Raw genomic sequence first — 25,512 nt, 5'->3', positions numbered from 1 at the left:
TGTTTTATGTAACCTCTTGAAGCAAAGTTTAACACACCAGATATGCCTGAAACATGCACTCACAGTGGGGACTGCTTAAGTCAGCGTACTAGCTACAGCTGCAGGTCAAGCAAAAACAAATTATTGCAGCTCCTGACTCATACTGCTGTGCTATCAAGAGCTAAAATTCCCCTGCCTGAAGCAATCACTAGGGCCAGAGAGTTCCTGCTGAAAGCCAACACCAAGGACAGCCCCAATCCCTCCCTCCGCAGCAGCTCTCCTCGACTAACATTCAGGTCCTAAACAATGATTTTGATTTGCTGGGGGCAAGAAAAATAAGCGATGAGCATCGACAGCTCTAGAGGGATGTAAGGATGCTCAGAGTTACCTAGGATCCAGCCCTGGAGTTTTAGACACCCAATTACAGGATTATTTTTAAATACATTAACCCACAAGTTGTTCGTATGATTATACCAACCCTCTGGTACCCTTATTACACAGTCCCTTTTCCCTCCGCTGTTTTCCAACACCCACAGACATCTCTTCTGTTCCATACACATACCCTTCTCCCAAGCTAGAGTCATTTACAAACCAAAATGTTTTCAAAACACTCTAAATTCATCAAACCACAGAAAAACATCGGAGGAGCACACAACTTCCAGAAAAAGCTTTGCTGTTAACATGACCATGAAGCATAAGAACCCAACACAAAAAAGAGCCAAGTGACAGCAGACTCCAAACCTGCTCTACGCAGTTTGCTAAATTAACAGCCAATAGGAAAAAGACAGTCAACAAACGCAAACACATCTTCAACTCCTCCAAACTTCAGGGGAGTGGAGCTTTAAGGTCAATAAAGCAACTGCAACATCAACTGCTACGCTGGCGGTGCAGCGAGTTACACGTTTGCATGCAGCAGAGGTGGAACAGCATTTATCAACCCTGCACAAGCATTTCTAGCATTTTCCATGTGTCTTTTTACATTACAACTGAAACCCAATCTGAGATGCTTCTTCCATTTCCACATTTGAAGGCAAAGCTGGAAAGTCATCCCTACTCTGCTACTTTTTGCTTACGCTGAAGTAGGACAGAAGCAGAAGGCACTGAGAGGTCTCCATTTAACGTCTTCCACGTCCTCTGGTATCTACCCCTCAGCAGAGAAACACAAGCTTGCCTTATTCTCAGGCTCACATCAACTTAAAAAAACAAAATAAAAATCACATCTCACATCAAAGCGCGCATCTGGAGACACGCACTCATCTGAGCCCGGCTTTGATCAAAAGACTTTGTAGGGAAGAGGAGCCTGATGCGCTTGACACGGACACCCGCCTTACACCTGAGAAGCGGGACTGGCTGGCAAGGCTGCAGGCAGGCAGGGCACAGGCAGGGGAGCCAGAAGCAGGCAAGGTGAGCAGTGGGACAGGCTGGCAAGGCGGCAGGGCAGGCAGGCGGGCAGGCAAGGTGACCATCCGGGCAGGCAGGGGCCGGGAAGGCAGGCAAGGCAAGCAAGGCAGGCAGCAGGGCGGGGAGCCTGCAGGCAGCCAGGCAGCGCGACCCGGGGGCGGGCTGGGCCTCCGGCGCGGTGCTGCAGCTCGGTGGTGACCACGGCGAAGGCCGGCGCCGCTCTCTTGCAGCGCGGGTCAGCTCCCAGCGCAGCTTCAGCCGCGCCCCCGAACTCTCGGGCTGAAGGGGGCGGCGGCGACGCCCGGCTGGAGGAGCCAGAGCCCCGCCGACCCCCAGCAGTATCACTGGGACAGGACGGAGGGAGACGGGGGGCGAAGAGGCGGTGACCCTCGGGAGGCCGCAGCAATGTCACCCGGCCCCGCACACCACCACACGGCCCAGTGCCGCCCGGGTCTCAGGCGCGAGGCCACGGCGATGGGCGCCCGGGGCCGCAAGGGCCCGGGGCCGGCCCGCACTCACCGGCTCGGCTCCGCTCCGCGCCGCCTCAGCCGCTGTCTCCCCGCGGCCGCCAGGCCTCCCCCTCTCTCGCTGCGCCCCCGGAGGCGGGGCCCACCCTGACGGACGACCAATCCCTGCGGCAGGGGGCTGTACCGTACGCGGGGAGTGGCTCCGCGGCCTCAGACAGGCGGTAGCGGCAGCCAACCGGTAGCGGGAAGGGGAGGGCTGCGCGGCCGGGGGTGGAGCGCGGTGGGTCGGGATGGAGCGGGTGTGGGAGGCGGGGTGCGCCCACGGCTGGGGCGCGCAGGTCCCGGGTCGGGCCCTACTCAGGGCCCGGGCCCTGCCGCTCGCAGCGGGCCCTGCCCGGTTCCGCTTGCCTCCCCCGGCAGCCTGCCGTACCCCACCCCCGGCTCGCAGGGCTGTGCGCCATGCCGGGCCTGCAGCTGCGTCCCCGCTGGGCTTTGCCCGACAGCCCCCTCACCGCGGCTCAGTCCCTTCCCCACGCCCCACTCGGGTGAAAACCGAGAGCCTGTAGCTACCAGAAGCTTGGCGTTACACCAACGCTTGTTTAAAGCGGGAGGAAGATAAATTCAAGCTTTCCTGCCCCATGTTTGATTCTCTCACAGCACCACGTTAAGCCTTGGTGCTGCTTCTCACCCACTTCAGACCCCCTGGCAAGGCAATGCCCAAGAGAGTCAGGCTGCACTGAACGTGCCCCCCAAAGCACTGGGGCTCTCTCACCAATGCAGGGCCCCCACAGGATTACTTGGGCCCTCAGGGTCTCTTCATCAGCCCTCCTTGCCAGCTCTGCCACAAAGGAGCAGGGCACCTTTACCAGAAGACCTTGGCACAGCAGGGCACTAACACACCAAGCTTTTCACACTGGAGGAAGAGAGGAGACCCAGGCAGCCTCTCCTCATACAGACGCTCTCAGGGGATTAGAAGCCTTTGCAGAACACAATGACCTTTGCTATCTGCTGGCAGATAGCGCAGGGCTGCAGGAGGCTTTACTTACAAACTCATCACAGGGGCATCTCCACCACCTTTCGTTTCCTGCCTCAAAAAGGCTCCATAGAGCTAACCACCCTTGAACATTTTTATGTTTTATAGGGTCAGCATTTCTACAGAGAATATCACATTAGAACATATCCACTCAAGTACAGCAGTAGCAGCACTGGAGGAAGGTTCAGCAGCAGAGCCGGGCTATAACACAGCCCAGCAAGAAATAGAGGCCCACAGAAGCTTTTAGCTGAGACTTTCTGGATGTTTCACCTCCTCTGTTTTGCCCCCAGGTCCACAGCTGTCTTCAGAGGCACATGGCCTCTGCGTTACAATTACAGCACTCTTGGATTCAGGCAAGCACAGCCCTGCTAAGAGATAACCAAAGCTTGGGCTCCACAGGGCTGTCTTCCTGCTGCGTAGTACCACTGCCAGTTTGTCCCTGCTTTGAACCTACCATCCTCACTACCAGTCCCCAACTTGCTCATCTCACTGAAGAAAAACATGTACTTTCCTCCTGGATGCAAATGGCAACATCAATGCATGTTGCTTTGGGCCATACTATCCAAAATTCTTACTCTGCTTTTGTTTAAAATGTTACGTTGCCTGAAAATCCAAAACAAAGAAGCAACACAGAATATGGTCAGCAGTAAAGTAACAGTTAGTAGAACAGTACAACAGGACAGAACACATTCACAAATGATGGGATTCCTCCTCATCCATCCCATTACCAGATCAGGCTGCTAGCCTCCATCAGCAGAGAGCAGCAGAACAAATCAGAACCAGCTGCCACGGTACATACCAAACTCCTACCAGAAAAGATCCACTTTTGCTCTTACTGCATAGAGCAGAGCATGTGGGAATTGCCCTGTTCTGTACAGAAGTAACATAACAACACAGGGGAGCAGATCATCTTCAGGCATTAGATGATTCAGGGAATGATTACTACACAGAGTTGATTTGCAGCCTGTGAATGCATAAAGCCATTTCAGCTGTAGCTCCCAATAAAAAGTTCACCGCAGCCTCACAAGCCAGGCATTTGCTTCAGATATTCCAGTCCAATGTAACTGCAAATTAATCCATGCCGCTTTGTTTCCCCACTTTAACTTCATAGGTATCTTGAAGCTCCACTGCTCAGCAGAGTGATGATTCACTGAGCTAGGCTTCCCTTCTGACCTGTCCACAGCTCTCGGAGCTCCACTTTGCAGCCAAGATCCCTCAGTGCAGCTTTGGCCACATCATCGCAGTCCTTGTGCGTTGCACGAGCTTCTGTTATCAAGTTCTCAGCTCCCATCTCTAAGATGGGCTGAGAAAAGTCCCGGCTCCGGGAGACCAGGTTGCGGATCAGCATGCAAGCCTGTTTCTGAGGAAAAAGGTAAATGAGAGATATTAGCATATTTTGTAGGGAAATACCATCCATGTAGGATGCTGGCACACACAAAGCAGATCTGGCTCCAACTAAAGAATCTTTGCCGGGCCTCCAAATGTGAGATGCTGTAGACAGCAGCAAAACTATTTCCTGGAAGAATAAAATGTATGGACAAAAAGTATGCCTGCTATTTCACAGAAGTTTATAAAAAAACCTTCCTGCCTCTGTCACACCACCAGCAAATCTCAAACACAAGCCAGGCAATACCAAGTACTTCTTTAAATAATACTAAGACAGAATTCTCCAATTACAGCAGGCCCACCTTTCCACCCCCTTGTATGCTGTTCCAGGCACCTTCCCTGGCACTTAGCTTAAACTACTCTTTCAGAAAATATTTTCTATGCTACTGTAGTACTGTGGAAAGCACAAAAGTGGACACAGAACCTACTGAGACTTGCATGAGAAACCAGAGGCTAACTTCTTGCCACGTAGATGTTTTATTCAACTCTCAAGAATAAATGGCAATGTCTCCTATCAGACATTGAACAGGTTGGGTCTGAAAGAGCCTATGCTCATCCTACTCTTTTGAGGAAAAGTAATGCCTGGAAGAGAAGCATGGCATTCCACAGTCGCTTGGTCCTGGATGGATCTGAAACCCAAACTAAATTTTGCTCTGACCACATCAGAGTGACAGATGTATGGAGTCCTGCATTTAGATGCTGCATTCCCAACACACTCAGAACCTTCTGGTATTTGTCAAGTAAAGGACAAAATCCCAATGAAACAGTGAACACAGCCAACACCAATCCTCATTAAATAATCAAGTGTTCTAAGGCAAATACCTGTACAGCCACTTCTCGTGGGTGTGCTTTCATAGCCTGAAGAGCTGCCAACGCCCCTCCACCTTCCATGATGACATTACAGTTCTCAGGTTTACGCAAAGCCAACATGCACAAGGCTGCACAACCTTGCTCACAGATCTGCATGACAAAGGGCAAGAGATACTCATGGGCTGAAAATGTTGCTTTAAGGAAAAGTGTTTGGAATTTGTTTCCTTTTTGGCAATTTTTATTCATTTTATTTTTAAAGTTTCTTCCACTGATACATCCTACTCCTGTGGCATGTAAATAAAGTTTTACACCCCAGAGGTGTAAAACATTGTATCCAGTATCCATCTGATTCCAGAACAAGAAAAAAAACCTAATATAGTAAAGTGGACATACCTTTACATTTACAGAAATATTTGCCAAAGCCTGCACTTAACCACTCTACAACAACTGGATGTTAAAGGTTTAATACATCGCTCAGTTGCAGTCATTTAACAACTGTACTTAGAACGCACCCGCTCGCAGTATAAGCTGCTTATCACAAGTTAGAGCAACGCTGTGTGTTGTTCCCCTACACAAGAAAAGTTACGCTGCTACATTATGCAGCCCAAACTTGACCTCCATTCCCAGCCCTAGTGGGACTTTATCAACCACTTCGGTGCCTACCTGAGGGTTGCCAAGGTGATGGCTTATAGCAAGCACAATGAGGTCTGTTCCTCCAGCATTCACGATGGCATCTTTCACGTCGTCATTACCCGCAACCGCTCGGATGGCGCTCAGCACCTGCTTCACCACGTCCTGCGTTCATCAAGAAAGAACAGCTTAGAAAGCTGCAGGAAGAGTTTTACAGACTTTCGAAACACAACTGGAATGTCCCCCAGCAACTCCATTTAAAAAGTTGCCATCCCCAGTTATGAAGAGCAACAATTCTCAGTCACTCGCATCTCGGGCATACTTTCTTGCTAGACAGAGTAATAAGGAATCTTGTTTGTTTGGCTGAGGTTTTCAAAGAAGTTTAAAGAATCAAACATCAGTCCTGTGGGACTCAAGCATCTAAATCCTCTTGAATCTCTTCTAGCTAGAACGGTGGAAAAAAAAGAGAAGCTCAGCTTGTCTGGGAGCACGCAGATTTCTGCTCGTGCAGATCAGAGGAAGTAACCATGAACAAGGGGCTCAGAATTCTTACCTGACAGAGCATCTGTAACCTAGTTCTGTATATAAGGCCATAAACAGGCACCAATGGTAGGGTTTCAACCCTAACTGCACTTAATGCATAGACTAAGGCCCATTCACAGCCAGGACCTTAAAATGAAAAGCACGCCCTGCCACGTTATCTCCACTCCCAAGTACACTTTATATCGCTCACCGGATGGTCAATGCAGTCAGCCAGGAGAGTCACCATAAAATTTAAGCCTCCAAGGTCCACAATTTCTTGACAGAATTCATTCCTGACAGAGAGGCGAGAAAGGGTGGCACACAGTTCACTGAGAACACTGGAGTTATCTGTGAATGCTGCAGAGGAGAGATGATGAATGCAGTAACTACAAGCAAGGAAGGATGCTGCAGAATCAAGGTGTTTTACTTTGCTTCATTTAAAAAAAGAAACAGGAAACAGTGTATTTCACTCTACATATAAGACCAGCACAGATGACATCCTGTTCACTCTGTATCTAGACAGAGACAGAATATCTTTTCTTGCCAAGAATGCAGCACCTCAGCAGGGATAACATGCCTGTATATCTGCACTGAGCTGTAAAATACTTCTTAGAGAGACTGACCAAGAGCTCTGATAACTGCCACCTTGGTGCTGCTGATAGCCTCTGGAGCAGTCACATTATTTTTCTCTCTCAGGGCAGACTGCATCAAAAGAATTAAACATCTTTTTAGTGGCAAATCTGAATCATCTCTGGGGAGCTTCAAGTTACAACAAAGCACAGTTTTGAGATAGGAAAGCACAGACGATTCAAGATTAGGATCAACTGTCAGACTTAATTTTACCTTTTGCAGCTTCAATAAGGACTCTTAACCCATCATTTTCCAACACAATCATTTTGGCATGATCATGAGCATGACCAAAGGGCACACGGATGTCATCATCAAACGTCATGATCCTGAGCGCTGAGGAGGCCGTTCGGACAACATCAGCACTGTCTCCATGCTGGACTATAGCTCCCGTCAGAAGTGGGAGAACCCCACCTTTCACAAAGTCCTGACGATTCTGCTCGTGTTTCAGACAGGCATGCCGAATGCATCGGATCCCAGCCAGCATAATTTCTGCATCTTCCCTATATTCTTTCAGAGTTTGTAGCAGTAGATCCTGGCCAGCAGAGTCAAGCAGGTCTGGCTGCCCATCCAAGATGGCAGAGAGAGTATAAAAGGCTTTCAGCATTAAATTTCTGTCTCCTGCCGCCAACTGGCAGGCAGAGAACACCACAGAATAGGCACCATTCTGCCCAGCCAGGTAGCGGAAAGCCAGCTGTTCTTTGCACTGATCAGTGAAGACCACTAGCTGTTCGGCCATCTCAGCAAGATCGGAGTCAGCCACAGCTCTCCCAAGGGAATCTAAAGTCTAAAGAAGACAAAAGAGTTACCTGGCAATCCAAACTGTGAAGGAACAAGAACGGTTCTTTATAGTCAGTCAGACTTGTTTATTTAGAATAGTTGTCTTTTAAATTTATAATTAGTTTGACATATCTAAGAAATGGCTGTCGTAAAGAGCAGCATTTTGTCTTCATGCACAGAACACTTGGAGGAATGGGGGCTTCTCTGTACTTCTGCCATCACTGTCACACCAGTCTGACCAGTAGTGGGTAAACTGGGTCCAGCTAGCACATTTCACGGGGGTCAATGGTGCGCATGAATGTTTTTATATTCATGCTGGTGAGGGACTGTATTCAATCTTTTCATCTGCCCTCAGAAGTGCCAGACAACAACTACCATTTGGGTTACTTGTATTTCTTTCATTAAAGTTCTTCTGTGGTTCGATTTTACCTGACAACAGAAGAATCTCCTTCTAAGTTATGAAACGCAGTCTCTGCATTTCCTAGGCAGGAAGTGCTGGCATTTTGCACTTACACAGATACTTCCACTGAAAAGCACAAGCTAGCTCTTTGAACTTTTATATTATTCCTACTTTGCAGAATAGATGGGATTAATTCCTTGTTGAAGAGCTTACAAAGAAATGGAACAGGGACAGAAGTAGAAGGTATGTCTCACTATTCTTAGTCTATTGCTTAAACTATTATATAATATGTCCTTAGAAGACAACATATTTGTGCTCTTACCAGCAAAATTTCATGCTTTTGCTTTTGACCATTTTCAGAGGCAGACTGCCGCACAGCTTTCACAATATTGCTTAGGTCAACACCTAAAAGGAAAAACAAAACCAAGATTAACATTATTACAGGAGCCTGGGTAAAATTTTTCAAATTAACCACAGTGAACAAAGACAAACTTATTGTAAAGTGTGGATCAATGCATAACGATGCTGAAATGTTGCTAAAGTTCTAACTATAATGGTCAAATACGTCCTGGAACAAAGCATCAATTCTAGCTAAATGTCAACTAGGGAAAAAAAAAGTTTAGTTTCATTGACCAAATTGCAGCCTGCAGTTTCACTCAAAGCAGTTTTTCAGTCATAATTACTCCACAAAACTAGGCTAGCATTCATAGTGTCTATGTTCCACTTCACAAAGGCTTTAACACTGGACAATCAATCTTTGCATGCAGGCTCTCAAACTTTCAGATATGTAAAACCTCAGTCTATAATAATCTGAGCTGCAAAAGCAGATGTATTCACGATACCTTGGGACTCAAACTGCTGCACAGCTTCTCTCACAGCCTCTTCTGGATCCATTTCAAATTCTGTAATGTTTTCTTGCACTGCATCATCAAATGTTTCCTGTGCAATCTGTTTTGATCCCATTTTACTCAAATGGGATAAACTGCCTCCTTGTCCTGTCATTAAGACAGTTCACAATTAGTTTTGGTGCAAAACCTTCTAAGGTTAATCAGAAACAAAGGAAGTGACTTGCTGTTTTCCAAAACAAAAGTACAGAACTCAAAACCAAAAATATATGGTTAAAGGGCTGATTTTTTTTTAAACGGTCAGAAACATAACAATTAAAAGAAATAAGGAGGAATTTCAGAGGCCCAGGATTTGGACTGGGAAGCCGCTGCTGCTCTGGTGCAGGTGGGTGTGTTACCGTGGCATGGCTCTCACTGCACCTTGCCTGCTGGAGGGGCGTGGTGGGCAGCCTGCCTGGACACACACAGCCCCAAGACCCCACACGCTCAAAGGCTAACGCAGACCAGAACCCCTCGGCCTGCCTCTGTCCCTGCTCCCACAGCGGGGCCCGGTTCATCCCCGCATCCCCCTTCGCAGGCCCAGCTGGCCAAGCCCCTCCGTCTTTCGGCGACGCCTGGCCCGGAGAGGAGCCCAGGTACTGGGGGAGCTCCCGGGCACACAACGGGCCTCGGTTCTCTTCACGACCCACCTCCGTCCCTCGCCGCCCGCAGCGCCGCTCCCTGACGGGCTCCTCCCGCCTGACAAAGACCAGCGGGCTGAGAGCACCGGCACTACTCGGCCGCCGTACACAGCCAGTGGGCACAACTGGCTGCGACCCCGCCCTCCGCTAGCTCAGCCCTCTCAGTGCGCATGCGCCAATGCAAAAAGTCACGCCAAACCCCCTCACAAGAAAAAACGCGGGGCGAAAAAGAACCCGGGATGCCCGAGTGCGCATGCGTTTTCCCCGTAACGTGCTGCTTCGCCACACACATGTGGTCCAGCTGCCTTCTGCACATGCGCAGTATGCGGGAAGCTGCTTGGCGGGCCTGCAAGGCAGCGGGTGCCTCAGGGCCCCGCCGACAGAGCGGGAGGCTGCGGGCCGCTCCCGCCCGCTCCCCTTCTGCTTACCGCGCCGTCCGACCCGGGGCCACGCCCTCACCGTTGGTACCGGCCCGCGCCAACGCAGCGCTGCCCAGAAACCACCCGCCTGAAGGGGATGAGGAGACTGCGCGTGCGTCGGGGCAGGACCCGCACTGCGCAGGCGCGGCGGCGGAGTGGTGGGGGCGAGCAGCGTCTCGCGGGGGCTGCTGGGAGATTCCCGTGTGGCGGGGAGGCTGCGGGACCGGGGCGGGGGGGCACCGCCTCGGTGAGGGCAGGGCCGGCTCCCGGCGGGGGCGGGCCGCGGGGCGGGGCGGGGGCGTCTCCTCCTCCCGGTGCCTGCGCGTGTGGCAGTGCGGGTCGGTGGGCAGCAAGCAGCCGGGGGTCGTCCGGTGAGGGGTGGGAGGGCGGGAGGCGCCGACGGCCGCGGCTCCCCCTCACGCTGCGTTTCACCCCAGCCTAGGCCGGCCCGCGCAGGGAACCGGGGGAGGGAGCTGCCCGCACCCCCACGTCGTGCTTACGGGAATCCGCCCGGGCCGAGCCCAGCGGGGGGGCTCGGGGCGCCGGGAAGGTGCCGGCAGCGTTAGCGGCTCGGCAGCGGGAGGACCTTCCTCAGCGTCCGTGCCCCGGTCAGGGACGGCATTGTGCTGTTTTGCTACAGGATAAAAATGGCCTCTCGGCGGATCACACGGGAGACGTTTGATGCTGTAGTGCAGGACAAAGTTAAAAGGTATCGCATGGACCGGAGTGATGCTCTAGAGGACACAATCCATCATTTTAAAGGTAATGAAACCCGGGCATGACGTGCCGTGGGTCATACCGACTATTCTGCTAGCAGCTATGTTAGATTTCTTGCCTTCCATTTACGTATATTTGCCTAAAACGTGGATTTATGCTGGTGTTTTTCCACATCCATTTTTATTTAAGAGGCTAATAGCTTGGTATGACTGACACTATTTCAATGTGGAATGCAAATTCCAGGCAAAACCCCCGAATTTCAAACAAAGGAATTCTGTTCAGGCTGCATCAGAGAGTGGGTCCAATTTCAGGGAGGTCTCCAGAGACATTGCTGCAGGATGCAGTTCTGTTGATGTCTGATAAGTTAAATAAATGTAGGAGTGCATTTGAAGCCTTTGGGTCTTTGTATTTTGTGTTATTTTTGGAGAAGAAAATAAAAGCAGGACATTAATCTCATTAACGTATACAAAACATGATCTGCGAATTCTTTTATATTTTAAATTTGATACATAAAATGTCTAGGAAAATAACTTGGATTACGTTCCTAGGAAATTGAGAGCTTTAAAATTAGATCTCTTCTGTTTTCTTAAAGTTGTATAAACTCCAAACAAATACTTTATTTTAAATCCTTAATTTGTTCAAGTATTCTTTACTTTCTGAATATAACTACTGGAATCAGGGAACAGGGATTCTTGGATGCTTTGCAGGAAATTCTAGTATTTCTGACTGTAATGTTATCTTATATAATTTTGTATGAGTTTGAAGAAAATATGCTTTTCAATTCTGGAACTCTGGCATTCAGTGTGGAAACAGAAAGTGCATGGATTTGATATTTTTACATCTGAGAAATCCAAGCAGAAGCATTAGGAGCATAACATTAGCATCTTCCTAGACTGAGAAAGTTGTGAGTGAGTAAAAAATGGGGTTTATAGCAGAACTTGTGTTTCAGCTTTAGTGAGAATAAAATTTTTAATAAATTGTTTGGTCATGTGTGTTTAGGCATTGTTAAATCATTTGTTGCTTTTTGCTTATTATGACTTTTTCAATGTATGTAAGAAAGCAAATGAGAATGTCCTAAAGTTAGATACGTGTGCTGTTCTTCAGAAGTTCTGATGTGTTGATTCTTGTAAGTGTCTAAATGTGTTTATTAAATTTTTTTCGTAATACTACTTGCAGTATATTGGTGTTTTTATGTTTTTATCATTACAGCTCATTCAAGGCCAGTGCCAAGACCAAGATACGAAGACAGTTTTCATGATGATGGAAGATATGACAACACCCAGCACCATCCACATGATGACTGGAGTGAAGACCCTAGAGATGACTATCCAGGACCTTCTTATAGATCTGCTAGTCCTCTCATAAGGAAAGATAACTATTACCATGAACAGTTTGGCCGCCCGGCATCTCGTGACCGGGAATTTGGCCGCCCGGCATCTCATGACCGGGAGTATGGGCGTCCAGCTTCGCATGACCGGGAGTATGGGCGCCCAGCATCTCATGATCGGGAGTATGGGCGCCCGGCTTCTCATGACCGGGAATATGGACACCCAGCTTCCCATGATCGGGAGTATGGCGGCCTGGCTTCTCATAACCAGGACTATGGCCCTCCTGACTCTTGGGAATCCACTGGACCACATGAAACTGATTTTAGTTCTTCAGATATTTTAGGTGATTTTAGATCACCGGGACTCATGGAAGATGAATATGGCAACATGGAAAATCAGGAGTATGATGTGGACTTTGGAATTCAATCTGACAGCGAGTTCCGACCCCCAATACGGAGGGGCAACATTGGCCGGGGAAGAGCTCTGCGAGGAAAGCGTATTACAAGAGGTGCTATTAAAACTAAAGTATTCAAAGCAGATATCAAGACTCCCCTAAAGAAATGGAACACTAAAAAACTGCAACCAGGCCCTGATCAGAAGCCAGCTATGCAACCTGATCAAATGCCAGAAACTGCTGAACGACCTAACCAGAGGCCCGTAACAGTTCAGCGCCCTAACCAAAAGTTGCTTCCACGACCTAATCAGAGGCCAGCTATAGCAACCCAGAGACCTATTCTCAGGCTCCCAAAGCCTGCGCACGTTTTCAGAAATCTCAATTTTGACCTTGTGGACAAATCAGACATTTTTTCAACGTTTGGAATAGAAATTATAAAATGGGCTGGGTTTCATGCAATAAAAAACGATGCAGAATTTTCCCGGCTCTTTGGAGCTCTCTTTGAACTAGAGACAGAAACCTGTGCAAAAATGCTTGCTTCGTTCAAATGTTCTTTAAAGCCAGAACACAGAGATTATTGTTTCTTTACTATCAAGAGTTTACAACACGCTGCTCTGAAAACTCCCAAAGTGGACAATGAGTTTTTAAATATGCTGTTGGACAAGGGTGCTGTGAAAACAAAGAACTGCTTCTTTGAAATAATAAAACCTTTTGATAAATACATAATGAGGCTACAAGACCGCCTCCTGAAAGGTGTTACGCCGCTGCTTATGGCCTGCAATGCTTACGAATTAAGCATTAAGACAAGTGGTTTTGGTAATCCAAGAGAAATGGCAAGTGCTTTTGAGACCACTGTTTCTCTTTGTCGTAAATCTTTAGCCCTTCTGGGTCAGACCTTCGCGCTAGCATCTGTTTTTAGGCAAGAGAAAATACTTGAAGCTGTAGGGCTTCAGGAAATGGCTCCAGCACCAACACTCTTCCCAAACTTCGATGATTCAACGTTGTTCGGAAGAGAGTACATTGAAAACTTGAAGGCTTGGTTGGAGAAAAGTGGATATCCAATTCAGATGAAAAAAACTGAACCAGAGTCCACAGTACAGCTTAAAAAACCCTCTCCTGACACAAAAGTTAAAAGTGAGTGAACTGTTGTAAGATACTTTGCAGTATATAATGTCTTTATTTGTCGCTAGCATTTTATCTTAATTTTTGTGGCTTCATTAGGTCAGGAGTGCCTAACTCTGGGACTTCCATGTAAACCCCTAGCAGAGCTGAGGCAGGTAGTAAATACTATCTGTTGTAGCAATTGCTTTCAGCTTTGTGGATGAAAGCATCTCTCCTTCCTCCCCTCTCCTGCACATGCTTATACTTTAAATCTAGGATTTTCACCTTGTGCGCTTGGCTGCTTCAGCTGCCTACCCTCCAGCTGCACAACTCCGAGGTAGGGAGGCCAGGACCACAGCTGTAACTGGCTACATCACAGAGTAAGTATTTGCATATAAGCAAAGTTGGAGATGTTACCACTACTGCTTTTATCAGATGCAGGCGTATTTCTTTGAAGTTGTTTGTATACTACCATCTATAGGAATATTATCTCCTCTACTGTATTAGGCCATCTAGTTCATCCTCTGTAAAGCACTCTTACTCGTTACTATACTCATCTCGTTTTTCCTAATTTAACTTCAAATGCTTTCACAGGGAGATCTTGCAGCACTGACAGAGTGGCTAGTAATTTGGAACTTGCCCCTTCAGAGTGCTGTTCAAATATAGCTATTGTGCACAAAATCCTTTTGGTACAATAAGTAATTGCCTTTTAAAGGATGGCTTAACTTGCCCAGGAAGGCAAAAGAGAAGTTTCTTAAACCACAGTGCTTCTCATAATAAACTGTTTTAGAATCTAAGTTGAGTTGAGAAAACACTCAGAAAGCTTCTGAGGTTTCCTTAATTTACTCCAGTATTAAGTGCAGCCTTTTTTGTATTAATATGTTGGAAAATTGCAAATGTCAGAATAACAAAGACAATATATTGATACTCTGTTGATGAAAGTAATACAATGACTGCATTTTATCTCTTCCTACAGCCCCACAGCGAGCTGATAAGAAAGTTGTAGAGACAATTGAACAGCTAGTGAATAGCATTGTTTCAGGAACCTTGTCTGCCAAAGACAGAAATGCTCAGAAGAACTGTCCTGAATATTGGTAGGTGTGTTTGAACAGTATGTTGTGATACTACTCTCCGCTGAAGATATTTGGAATATATTTAATTAAATTCATTATTTCATTCAATGGGTGTAAGATCAAAGCCTGTTGTGTATTTAATCAGACTTTTTGAAAATGTTTCCTCAGCTAATTATACTTCTTGGTATCCCCGGAAATTGTCCTGTTGCTTCTGTTTTGTCTAGTAGATCGCATTCCTTTTGGTCTGTCAATAATGACTGTACGTCAATCCAAATACAAGATGTTAAAAGCAATTTATATTTACAAGATGAAAATAGTAAGCAAATGTAGTTAATATAAACACACAGTAAGGTAACAGACTTAGGGGTCTAGAGTTCTGTGAATTATGTTGGAAATGGAAAGCTTGAGACACTTCCAAGTGTAATGGTCTTTTAATATGACAGTATCACTTCATGTGTGAATTGCAGCATAGCTGATTAATTACTAGCCAAATGATTTATATGTCAAAACTGTCCATCATTTATATGCTTGGCAAATAACTTACCGCTTTAGAAGCAGAGTTGGCCGTTATTCTGAGAAAAACCTGCGCAGGCTAATGTTAATGTAGCAACCCCTGGAAGAAAGCATTGATTGCTACTGACTTTCTGGTCTGAGAATTTGAGATTAGTTGTGCTTTTAGCTTAGGCTTTCATTGTATTTATATGGTTTTATTTAGGTTCTTGTCTGATGAAGATAGTCTAGAATACAAGTATTACAGACTGAAGTTATCAGAGATGCAAAGGCGGACATCATCTGGAAAGGAAGCGGGTGGTGAGGGCAGAACACTAGAAGAATCTGCAACAGAATCAGTCAGGGCCATGTTGTATGCCAGGAAAGTTGCAAGTATTAAGAGAAGGCTATTTAAAAGAAAAAGGCTTGGAATTATCACACAACATGGTATTCGAGGAAGGAAGGTGAGGAGAACAACCATAGGGACACAGACTGTGCTTTCAGCCGGTACAGTGCTGAAGCACCAAGACAAGCATCTTCAAGGTTCAGTCCAGTCAAAGCCTCCTGTATCAGAAACCAGCCTGTCTGAGAAGAATTCTTCCCTCGATACCACCTCATCCTCACGATGTGCCGCCGGTTCAGAAGTCTCTCTGCCAGCAGAAGAAAGGGCAGATTCTGAAGACTTATTAGCACCACCTGAACTTTTCCCACCATTGTCCTCTCAGTTTCCTGATGGTAAGTGAAAATTCAAGATTAGATTTTTAAGTTGTAAATTATGTGAGAAAAGAATTGCATAGAATGTTCTGCTGGAAATTCTAAAAATCATTTATTTTGCTAAAGTAGATAGTTCTCAACTGTACTGACCTTCCAGTGATGCAGATTTTGCATGAAGCTATAGATAACAAGCATTCTGTTTCTTGCAGTGGATGCTAAAACAATGGAAACTGCTGAGAAGCTTGCCAAGTTTGTTGCTCAGGTAGGACCAGAAATTGAGCAGTTCAGCATAGACAACAGTGCAGATAACCCAGATCTTTGGTGAGTAACCTACACGTTTATCTGTGTAACTGGACCAATAAGAAAAATCAAAATATGTCTAAACAATACTAAAGAGATATTTCCTTTTATTATTTGTTGAGATGTATGCTTTTATTCAATGTGTTTAGGAACAGAGGATTTTGAGCAATACTCCTTGTTGTCCTGCTCAGCACCTCCATTAATGGTGAATATATGAAATACCTAAGAAAGAAAAACACTTCTCCCAAATGCATACATGCACTGATATATGTATTTTTCTTTTATATCTTAAGTAATTGGCTTGCATCTTGAAGCAGTGTTCTGCCAAAGTATTTTCAATCTTGTTATTTTTTTAAGTGAGGCTTTGATTACAATGGCCTAAGTGCTCTAGCAATTAGCACAGGATTTTCTCTTATAGTCATACTGTGCCAACAAAAATGGAGCCCTGTTATCTCTTCTGTCTCTCAGAATCAATACGCCTATTTCCACGTAGACCACATGACTGAAATTTGGAAGACCTAAATTCTCTTCTGGGGTCTGCTCTTTGCCTTCTGGGTCATCCAGAGCTAGCATCTTGTCTTAGCTTCTCCATCTATATAATGAAGATAATTGTACTGAATTCTTTACAGGACAGTTTGAGAAGTGCTGATAAAAAGCAGTCTGTAAGAATTGAGAACGATTCCCCAACAACATGTAGTAAGAATAGAAATCATACAGTTCTACAAAAACACACCTGGAATGACCATTAAAAAATTAATAAGATATTTATTTCTAATGTCTTGCTTCATGCTAGCTAAAGAAAAGTTTTTTCTGATACTATTTTCACTGTAATTTTTGCTCAGGTTTCTACAGGATCGAAACAGTTCTGCTTTCAAATTTTACCGAATGAAAGTCTATGAGTTGTGTCCATCTATTAACTTCAGTGCTGTGTCAGAAACAACTGAAGCTGGGGAAGGTGCTAAACCTGAAGAGAGAAATTTGGATATTTCAGAAGAGGAGGAGGAGGATGAAGAAGAAGAGGAAGAAGATAATGAGGAGGAAGCTGAGTTTGAGGAGGATATCTCTCAGCCTTTGGAAGAAATGGAAATGGAGCAAGCAGAGGAGGGAGAAGAGGATAACATGTCAGCAGGTAGAAGTGTGGAAAACATAGCTGAAGAGATGATTTCCAAAACAGGAGAGGAATTTTCAACAGGTGAAATGCAGCTAGCCGCATCATCTGATGGTGCTATACCAAATCTGTCGACACAGGCATCAACTCCCGCTCCTGGTACCCTATTTCCTCGCAAACGAATCAGCAGCAAGTCTCTGAAAGTTGGTATGATTCCTGCTTCTAAAAGGATTTGCCTCATAGAAGAACCAAAAGGTGAGTGTTACTTAAAAGATATTTTGTAAGTATCAGTACAAAATTCCTGACTTTTATGTACTTTGTTACTGATTGTTAATGGCTAAAAGAATTACATTTCTTTAATATAAAAATGAATACAATGTTCACTTTAAAGGTTCCTTCACCCGACAAAGGAGAATCTAAATAAATTGTGTAACAGTTTTTGTATTACAGTGCAATGGTGAAGTTTGCATCAAACATCATGCCTCAGATATTCTCTAAGTATATGTGAAGGTTATTCTCTCTCTGCTGCTTAGAAAACTCACAGCAGTAGTTTTTGTGAGGTTTATTCTATCGATGTACAGAAGGCTTAACAGACCTAAGTATAGCACTGAACATGTTTTGAGTGTTTGACTAAATATATTTAGACTTTGTATTGGCCTGTCAAATTTTGTCAATATGGCCACAGTAGGGGTGGGTCATGATATTCTAAGAATTGAGCGATAAGTAGCTTAAAACTGATATATATGTGCTCTGCAGCTACTATAACAAATGTCTTTTCTTTGCATAATGATTTGTATTGGTAAATGTTGCCATTTGTGGTATGAAAATGATGTATAATAACCTCATTTAAGACCAGTTTGAATTTTCTATCAGAGTATTACAGAAGCTCAGGGAGTTGAAAGATCTAAAGTCCTTATAGTATATCATCCATCAGTGTATTGCCGGCATGATATGTCCAAAACTAAATACATACATATAATAATTACCTTTTTTTGTGGTGTGGGGGGGGAATACTCTCTTTTTGTGTGTGTGTGTGGGGGGGTTTGTTTGGTTTGATTTTTGTTTTGTTTTGGTTTTTGTGTGTTTTTGTTATTCTGATCTTCTGTGAGGGTTCTGAGTTTAGGCCAAGGCATTGAATTAGAGTCCCAGTTGCAATGCACTTTTGGAGTTCTGTATTAAAATTGGTTTTCTTTACAGCTGAATTTTGTCATTGATTTGATTTGCAGTGCATGAACCTGTCAGAATTGCTTATGATAGGCCTCGTGGTTGCCCAGTTACAAAGAAGAAGAAGGTAAAGAACTCGTCTCATTTGCCATTGCATTCTGAGAACCAGCTGTCTCCACAAGAGACAGTCTCTGAAAATGTGTCATTGTCATAAAATCGAATTAAAAACTGAAAAGCCTGATCCTGAAAAAGATTGGACTAAAACTGAGGAGAGCCTTGCCTCCTGCTCTCTTTTAACTACCTGTGTAAAAATTAAAAATTTTATTATTAGACCACTGTTGAACAGCTGTGTGTTAATCTTTTCTTCCGTTTAAAAAAAATAATTAAAAATCAGTGCATTGCTGTCTGAAAAATATGTTGCAGTTTTCCAAAATGGTGAAATGTGATTTGACTGCTTCTGTATTTGTAGTAAGGATTCAGTCATCAGATCATTCAGTATTTGTTATTAAAAAGCATAACTACTTTTTAAAATATGAAAGTATATTCTTTGCTATTTTAATAATGTAATTAAGCAGTTTGAGAACCTGGAACCTTTTTTTTTTTTTTTTTTTTTTTTTAAACTGGCAAGGCAGATATTTACTCCTTGATAGTGTTTTTCTATCTAGTTTAGCTAGTGCTGCTTGGAAGATACTTCTGTAGATCCAGAAATTCAAAAACACTTAGTTTATGTGGGGACGGTGTTGAGGGATTTTTAACACACCATCTCCCTGTGTAACAAAAACGCATTTGGCTTTCTGTTTTTTCCTCTCCACAGAAACCAAAAGATTTAGAATTTTCACACAAGAAACTGACAAACAGGAATGTGGGTTTCCAGATGCTTCAGAAGATGGGCTGGCAAGAAGGACATGGCCTTGGTACACGAGGAAAAGGAATCAGAGAGCCTGTAAAAGTGTATGTAATGGGAACACGCTACAGAAATTTCCCATCTCTGGAAAAAGCTGGGATTCTGATAGTAACTATGTTTATCTAACCCACCTAGATGTGGCCAGTTCGCTGTTCTGTTTCCTTCTTGACATTGGCCTCTGGCCTCAGCAAAATTGAGCGTGGAGACTTCACACGCTCTTCTGGCCAGACTGGGCAAAGTCTGGTCTGGAAGGTGGCTGTTTCTTGCCATCCACTTTGACATCACTGAAGGCTGCAGCATGAATGCTGCAGCGTGCGGACGCTTTCTAGAGATATATGGGTGTCCCTGTTCTTCAGGGGGTGTTTTTTGTTGTTTGATGTATTTAGGTTTTTTTAACATCCAGTATTGCCCGAGGGATCTCGTTGCTACCACGCCAGGTACATAACATATAAATAGACTTTAGGAATGTCTTACACAGTACTCCTAGGTTTAGGCAACAAATTTATTTTCTCTCTAATTACGTGATTCATTCCACCGCATACTGAAAGAGGTAAGTGTATCTGCCAGACGGTAAGTGTGCTTTTTCCTTTAAAATACACTTTTGGTTTTGAATCTTCATTTTATCTTTTAAAGTTGCTGTATCCAGTGTCCACTGCTGCCAGCACGGAGAATGGATAATACCTCCTTCAACTCCCTGACTGAGTAAGGAGGCAGAAACGATTTATTTCTCTCTGAACCCATATAACAAGCTTTCTAATCCATTAACAGTCTTCTTTCTCCAGGATTTCTATATTCCCTTCATGCCTTGGACAGTATCAGTGATTTTAGCTGGTCAGCTACTGCTGGTTGTTTGTTTTTTTTCCTTAGTGCTCCCTGTGGTCCAGTGGCCATCACTATATTTTCTGTATTTCCTTATTCAGCAGCAAATGAACAATGAGAAAGCAGCTTACTTCGCCTGTAGCTCTCTTGTGTTCACCAGTGTTAGAACCTTGGTTCTTAACCTCAAAACTTGTTGGGACCAAATATATGAGTAATTTTTTTGTTTTGGTAGCTCCTGGCACAAGTTTCACTGTGCAGCTAATCATGAGCTATTTAATTGTATGTGATCTGACAGTTAGCCATCCACATTCTGAAAGTTTCTAGCCATCTTTAAAAACTGCATTTTTAATGCGTGAAAATACAGTTTGTCCAGCTTGAGGTCACTCTTGGAAAGACATCTGCAAAGAGTAGTGAAGAACTGCTTTCTGTACCTCTTCCAAAAACTTTTGACCTTTTCTGTAATGTAGAGAGAACTCCATACTATTGATTATTTTCATGGTGTGCACCTCTCTTTACTTTCCCATCAAAGTCATTCTTTGGACAATACTTTGGAACAATCTCAGTGAGGGTGAAACCAGCGCGATTTAACATTTTGCTTTCTTTTGTTAGTTGCTTTGATACAGTGCAGAAATTTTAAATGGAGTTTCATGTTAGTCTTGTGAGCTGTTACCTGTCTTGAGAACTAACTTGTTCACAGCTACGTGTCTGACCAATTCTACGGTTCAAGAGAAGCTTTAAAAAAAACCCACCCACACTCAAAGGCAGAAAATTGTTACGGGAGGGACGCTCCTCTGAGTAGTTATGTCATGTCTTTGATTAGTTTTTTTTTATTCTGAAAGTAATCTAGAAGAGAAGCTGTGGTGTAAATAGAAAAAATAACCCTCATCTTTCTGTTTGGAAGTATGAAGCAGCCATTGTGTAATGGAAACAGCAAATGAAGAGACTGCTTCAAACAGCTCATGCTATAAAAGGTGAAAAAAAAGAAAAGTTTTGGGAGGTCTTTTAGGTGACTTTACTTCTAACTGTAATTTAAAACATAATCATACAGCTGCCAAGTCAGACTCTGTACCATTTGGAAGAAAAAACAGTACCCAGGGTTTCTACTGTGGACTGTAAAGTTGAATTTGCTTTTTAGAGTCTGTGGCTATTCTTTTAGAATTGCACAACAATCTACTTGGCTTAAGTGGACCTATTATTCCAGAAATTGGATAAGAGTAATTTTTCTTAAGGTTTTCAGATTTTAGCCTGATAGCACAGCAATCCTAATTCCAGTACATGGGTCAGTCTAAATTTTCTTACTTCATGTAATGAAATCTTTAATAGAGAATACCAGTGTAACTGCCCTGGAGGATAAAACTGGCACAGAGGATCATTCCTGTGTCAGAAGTTTCATTAATCTTAGCTTTGTAATGTCTACGTTCCATGCACATAGCCTGGAGGAAGAGGTGGTTTTTAATTATTTGTATTTCTGCATTCTTGTGGGTCATTGTCTCTATCTACTTCCAGGGCAGAAAGTTGTTTTGATATTGTTCAGGCCCCTCTGCTTCTGTTGGCATGTTTGGATGAAGAGAGATGAGTTAATGACTCATTTTTCTTGGAAGCACAGGACCTCCAGGTTTTGTCTGTGATGTGTGTCCTACAAGACTTAAGCTTGCTTTGGGTGCTAGAAATTTTAAGCAAGCAGCATTATGTTCCCTTGGTAAAAATTCTGTCTTTTATCCGGAGTTATGTGGTGTTTCCTACTGATTCCTCAAAGTCTCTTAACTTCTGTAATTTTTGAAATGTAAGAAACAAGGCAATTTTTGCCATCTTTTCAACAGAGGATCCTATCTACCATGAATAAAGTGCTTAATACAAGAGTTCATGTAAGAATTTGATCTGTTAGATGACTGTATCTTCACTGCTCCCTTAATATCATAGGAGGATTTTCTTCTGGTGGGTGTTTGCATGTGTAATGGGAGGTGGGAATTGTTTTCTAGTTGATCTGGTATGCCAGGTACCAAGCCTCCGCTCCCCTTCTCCCCCAAATGAAGCAGAATTACTCTCCACTTGAATTGTTGTCTATGTTGGAAGCTATTGTTTAGATCTCTTCTGCACATTGTCAAATGTAATAGAAACAGAGTGTTCTAACTATTCATTTTACTCCCTAGGGGTGCTACCTCTGCAGGGGAGGGCTTGGGTGTTGCAGGGGAAGAAAATAAAGAAGATGCATTTGATGTTTTCCGTCAAAGAATGATACAAATGTACAGGCAGAAAAGAGCAAGTAAATAGGTATGTGCAATGGACACGTCTGGTTTATGCATTCCTGCAAACATTAAAATACCAGGGTTTTTAAAATCTTCATGTACCAAGAAAATATTACTGTTTCCATGAGTATATCTGGCTTCTTAACATTTCATGAAAATCCAGACCTACGTTGAACTGCTGAATACCCCAATCTTACTTTCTAGGTTTGACATAAGAGACTCGCTCGCTAGAAAGTGCACGGATATGCAAAGGCTGCTGTGTGAAAGATCTTCGGCAAAGTATGCCAGTATGAAGAACACTTTGTTCTATAGTAGTGGACTTGAATACTAATGTATTAAAGCATTTTCCAAGATTAAAGTTAGCCTTGTATTTAATTGTGCAAGCTAACAGCTTGGATGTCATCTTCTGAGGAAGAAACAACTAATTTTGTTCTCGGAAGTGCCTGTTTACCTCTCTCTTTGGCCAAGTTTGCCTGTTTTGTGATGAGATGGCTTACCAAAAAATGGAATAAGTAACATGAAAAATATGACTAGCCTGGTTTGGCTCTGATTCTTTCTGAAGCCAAGAATCTTCTCAAATTCAGATCTTCTTGCAAGGAAGTTCAGATTTTATTTTACTACATTTTATTGATGGGCTAATCTTCTGATCTACTTCTGGAGTCTGCATAAAGCAGCTTCCTTTCCTCCATACACCAATTTCAAGAAGACTCCTTACCTATGTGCTTATTTTGTATAGGATTCTAGACTTTTAAGTGTAGGATTAATAACTGAGTTCATCTGAGTGTAAGAACACTAAACTCTTCCTTGAAAACCTCGGCTGCTAACATTTTTCATTGTAATGAACAAGTAGTACATATTTTAAGTGTACTTTTTGTTTTTACACAAATTTGCAGCTCTTCCCCAACAAATTCTTGAATAATTTCTTTCCTTCTCAAGGAAGTTTAAGCCATGAGCAGGTGCAATTCATGTGTCTGCAGAAAATACTGAAGAAAACACGTGGAAGTCAGATCTTCGGAAGCCATCTGGAAATGAATCGTCCGTTTTACAAGACCATCAGTTTAGAGAGTCATTGCTGTTTCTATTAAATATTTCCTTTGCAGAAGTTCTTTTATTGAAAAATCCCAAGAAATAAGACAAAAAGCTTGTACTTTTAAGGGACTATTCCAGAACTTACTGAAAGAGAAGACTGGATTAATCTACTGTGCTTCAACAAAAAGCGTTACCTAACTGCTTGGTGAAGCAGCTCTGAAGACATGAAAGATTTAGCAGTATTACCACAAATAAACATTCATCTTTTTCTGACTTGCACAGCAGTAAGGGATCTGTGACTGTGTTACTGAAAGTGACAGAATCTAATATTGCTTACTTTTTAGTGTACTCATTTGCCATCATTACCTTCCTAAAACTAGTCAAAAGTCTTCACTTGAATGTTATAGTACCAACACCTACTTCACTGAAGCTCTCTTTAAAGAGCCGATCGTGAGCTGACGCATGTTTTGCTTGCTAGGAGTGAGTGCTGTCTTGCTGATGTTTTCATCCTGCATCATGCTTCTTGTAGAGCAAAGAGCTTGTGGTACACCACTAATAGCACCCCACAGCAATGTGGCAGCATCTCAAGTTCCGAACTGACAAGTATGTTAGAAAATGTGGTCCTCAGTTATCAGCTTGCCTGTGCCTGCTGTTTAAAGAACAAAATTATATTCTTTCTCCATTAAAAACCCTGCTGGTTGAAAGGGAGTGTCTTCATTTTCATTGTGTAGCAACAAACTTTTCCTTGCTTGTAACGACAAGTTCTAGTTCATGAATTGGGTTGTTGTTTTGGTTTTTTTTCTTTACTGCATGGGTCTCTGAAACCATGAGAAACAAAATCATGTTGCAGTGTAATTTTCAGATCACTCAATTTTAGTTGCCTGGAAGCACATAATCACTAAATAAAACCACGATGGCAGGTATAGAAAAACATGCTGGTACTTCTGTTTTTCCATGAAAATCACATGTGTCTTCACCTTTACATTACAAGAAGTTGAAGCATGAAGGCTATAAACACAAATAAGTTTATCTGGTTGTCACACTTGATTAAGGACATTTGATAGCCCAGACATTTCTCATAGGCTTTACTTGGAGATGTTTAAAATCCTTAAACGTCTTGGACCACAGGCTACTTAGAAGATCATAAATTACAGTATTTGGCAGTGCCTGCTTACCTGTTAAGTTCCTATTTGGGTGTTCTTCACTGCCCCTCTTTCTTTCCTGTGCCTAATGAGCAAGTTACACAGTGTAAAACTTGAGCCTTTCGAAAAGGAGATCTGTCAGTCACAGTCTGTTTTAGAATGACACTCTGGAACCAATATTTTTGGCCTCTGATTTATTTCTCAGACCCACTCAAAAGGCTTTAGCTTTTCTTTTAGTTTCGTTGGTGAAGCTGCTAGTGTTGCTGCCCGCAATTTTTATTTTCCTGCAAACTTCCAGTTTGCCTCTTCTTTCACATTTACATTTTGGAAGGATTCTTCATTATATGTTACACTATTTGCAGAAAGGCACAAGGCAAAGTGTAGTTTCACACTAGATTGAATCCGCTCTCAGACCCAGATCAGCATTCTGCGCTGCTCTGATTTAACCTAAGTTTGTTGGGCATAGTACCATTCGGGGTGCATTTGCTAAACACCTACTTACCCAATCTGGGAGAACTGCTGGTATCCAGATTGGCAAATGGTACCATCCTTGCTGATACAATTCAATTGAGAATAAAGGTGAACATTGGGAAAATCTTAATCTGCTACCCTGGATGACTGTAGTACGGTCTGTCTTTCTTGTGCCAAACTTTTAATTTTGGACAAGATATCAGCAGAGCAGTACTGGTGCTGAGATTCCAGTGTTGTTCTCAAGTGGGTTACCGTTTGCCACTTTTATCTTGTTTTACCAAGAGATGACCTTACACTCCTTTTGCAAAAGGAATTTCCTTTTATTTTGACCTGCTTTTGCAGGCAGCTCTGATTTGAAAATTTTAAATACTTGTACATGTGAAACATTTGTTATGCAGATACATTGCCTTGTTTAAAGTTTACTAGCTTCTTTTCTGTTATTTTAGTTCCAGGCTCTCTTCCATGAAGACTGCAAGCTTCAGTGAACATTTTAACTAACTTCAGTGGTGTGTCTACTGTCTTTTGGTTGTTTTA

At 43.6% G+C, this 25,512-nt stretch overlaps 2 protein-coding genes across 3 annotated transcripts; one reads left to right on the top strand and one right to left on the bottom strand.

Moving 5' to 3' along the window:
• Nucleotides 1-4,027: 4,027 nt before the first annotated feature.
• On the bottom strand, nucleotides 4,028-8,998 carry ARMC6 (armadillo repeat containing 6; the record flags this gene model as incomplete). Its single annotated transcript, XM_082010949.1, has 7 exons — nucleotides 4,028-4,240; nucleotides 5,089-5,226; nucleotides 5,740-5,871; nucleotides 6,440-6,585; nucleotides 7,072-7,642; nucleotides 8,358-8,440; nucleotides 8,878-8,998. The coding sequence occupies 7 exons, from the start codon at nucleotides 8,996-8,998 to the stop codon at nucleotides 4,028-4,030; spliced, it is 1,404 nt and encodes a 467-aa protein (XP_081867075.1).
• Nucleotides 8,999-10,626: 1,628 nt separating this feature from the next.
• SUGP2 (SURP and G-patch domain containing 2) lies at nucleotides 10,627-25,476 on the top strand (the record flags this gene model as incomplete). 2 transcript variants are annotated; one of them, XM_082010864.1, is made up of 9 exons in its annotated part: nucleotides 10,627-10,741; nucleotides 11,906-13,552; nucleotides 14,496-14,613; nucleotides 15,308-15,816; nucleotides 16,005-16,116; nucleotides 16,938-17,458; nucleotides 18,430-18,494; nucleotides 19,182-19,318; nucleotides 25,425-25,476. In XM_082010864.1, the coding sequence occupies 9 exons, from the start codon at nucleotides 10,627-10,629 to the stop codon at nucleotides 25,474-25,476; spliced, it is 3,276 nt and encodes a 1,091-aa protein (XP_081866990.1). The 2 variants fall into 2 exon arrangements, with proteins under 2 accessions (XP_081866990.1, XP_081866989.1); XM_082010863.1 differs by lacking the exon at nucleotides 25,425-25,476 and adding an exon at nucleotides 22,241-22,361.
• Nucleotides 25,477-25,512: the final 36 nt, after the last annotated feature.

This window comes from Phaethon aethereus, assembly GCF_964289735.1.
Source record: "Phaethon aethereus genome assembly, chromosome: 26".
NCBI lineage: Eukaryota > Metazoa > Chordata > Aves > Phaethontiformes > Phaethontidae > Phaethon > Phaethon aethereus.
The sequence above is the reverse complement of the archived record's forward strand: the minus strand, read 5'-3'. Positions and strand labels throughout refer to the sequence as shown.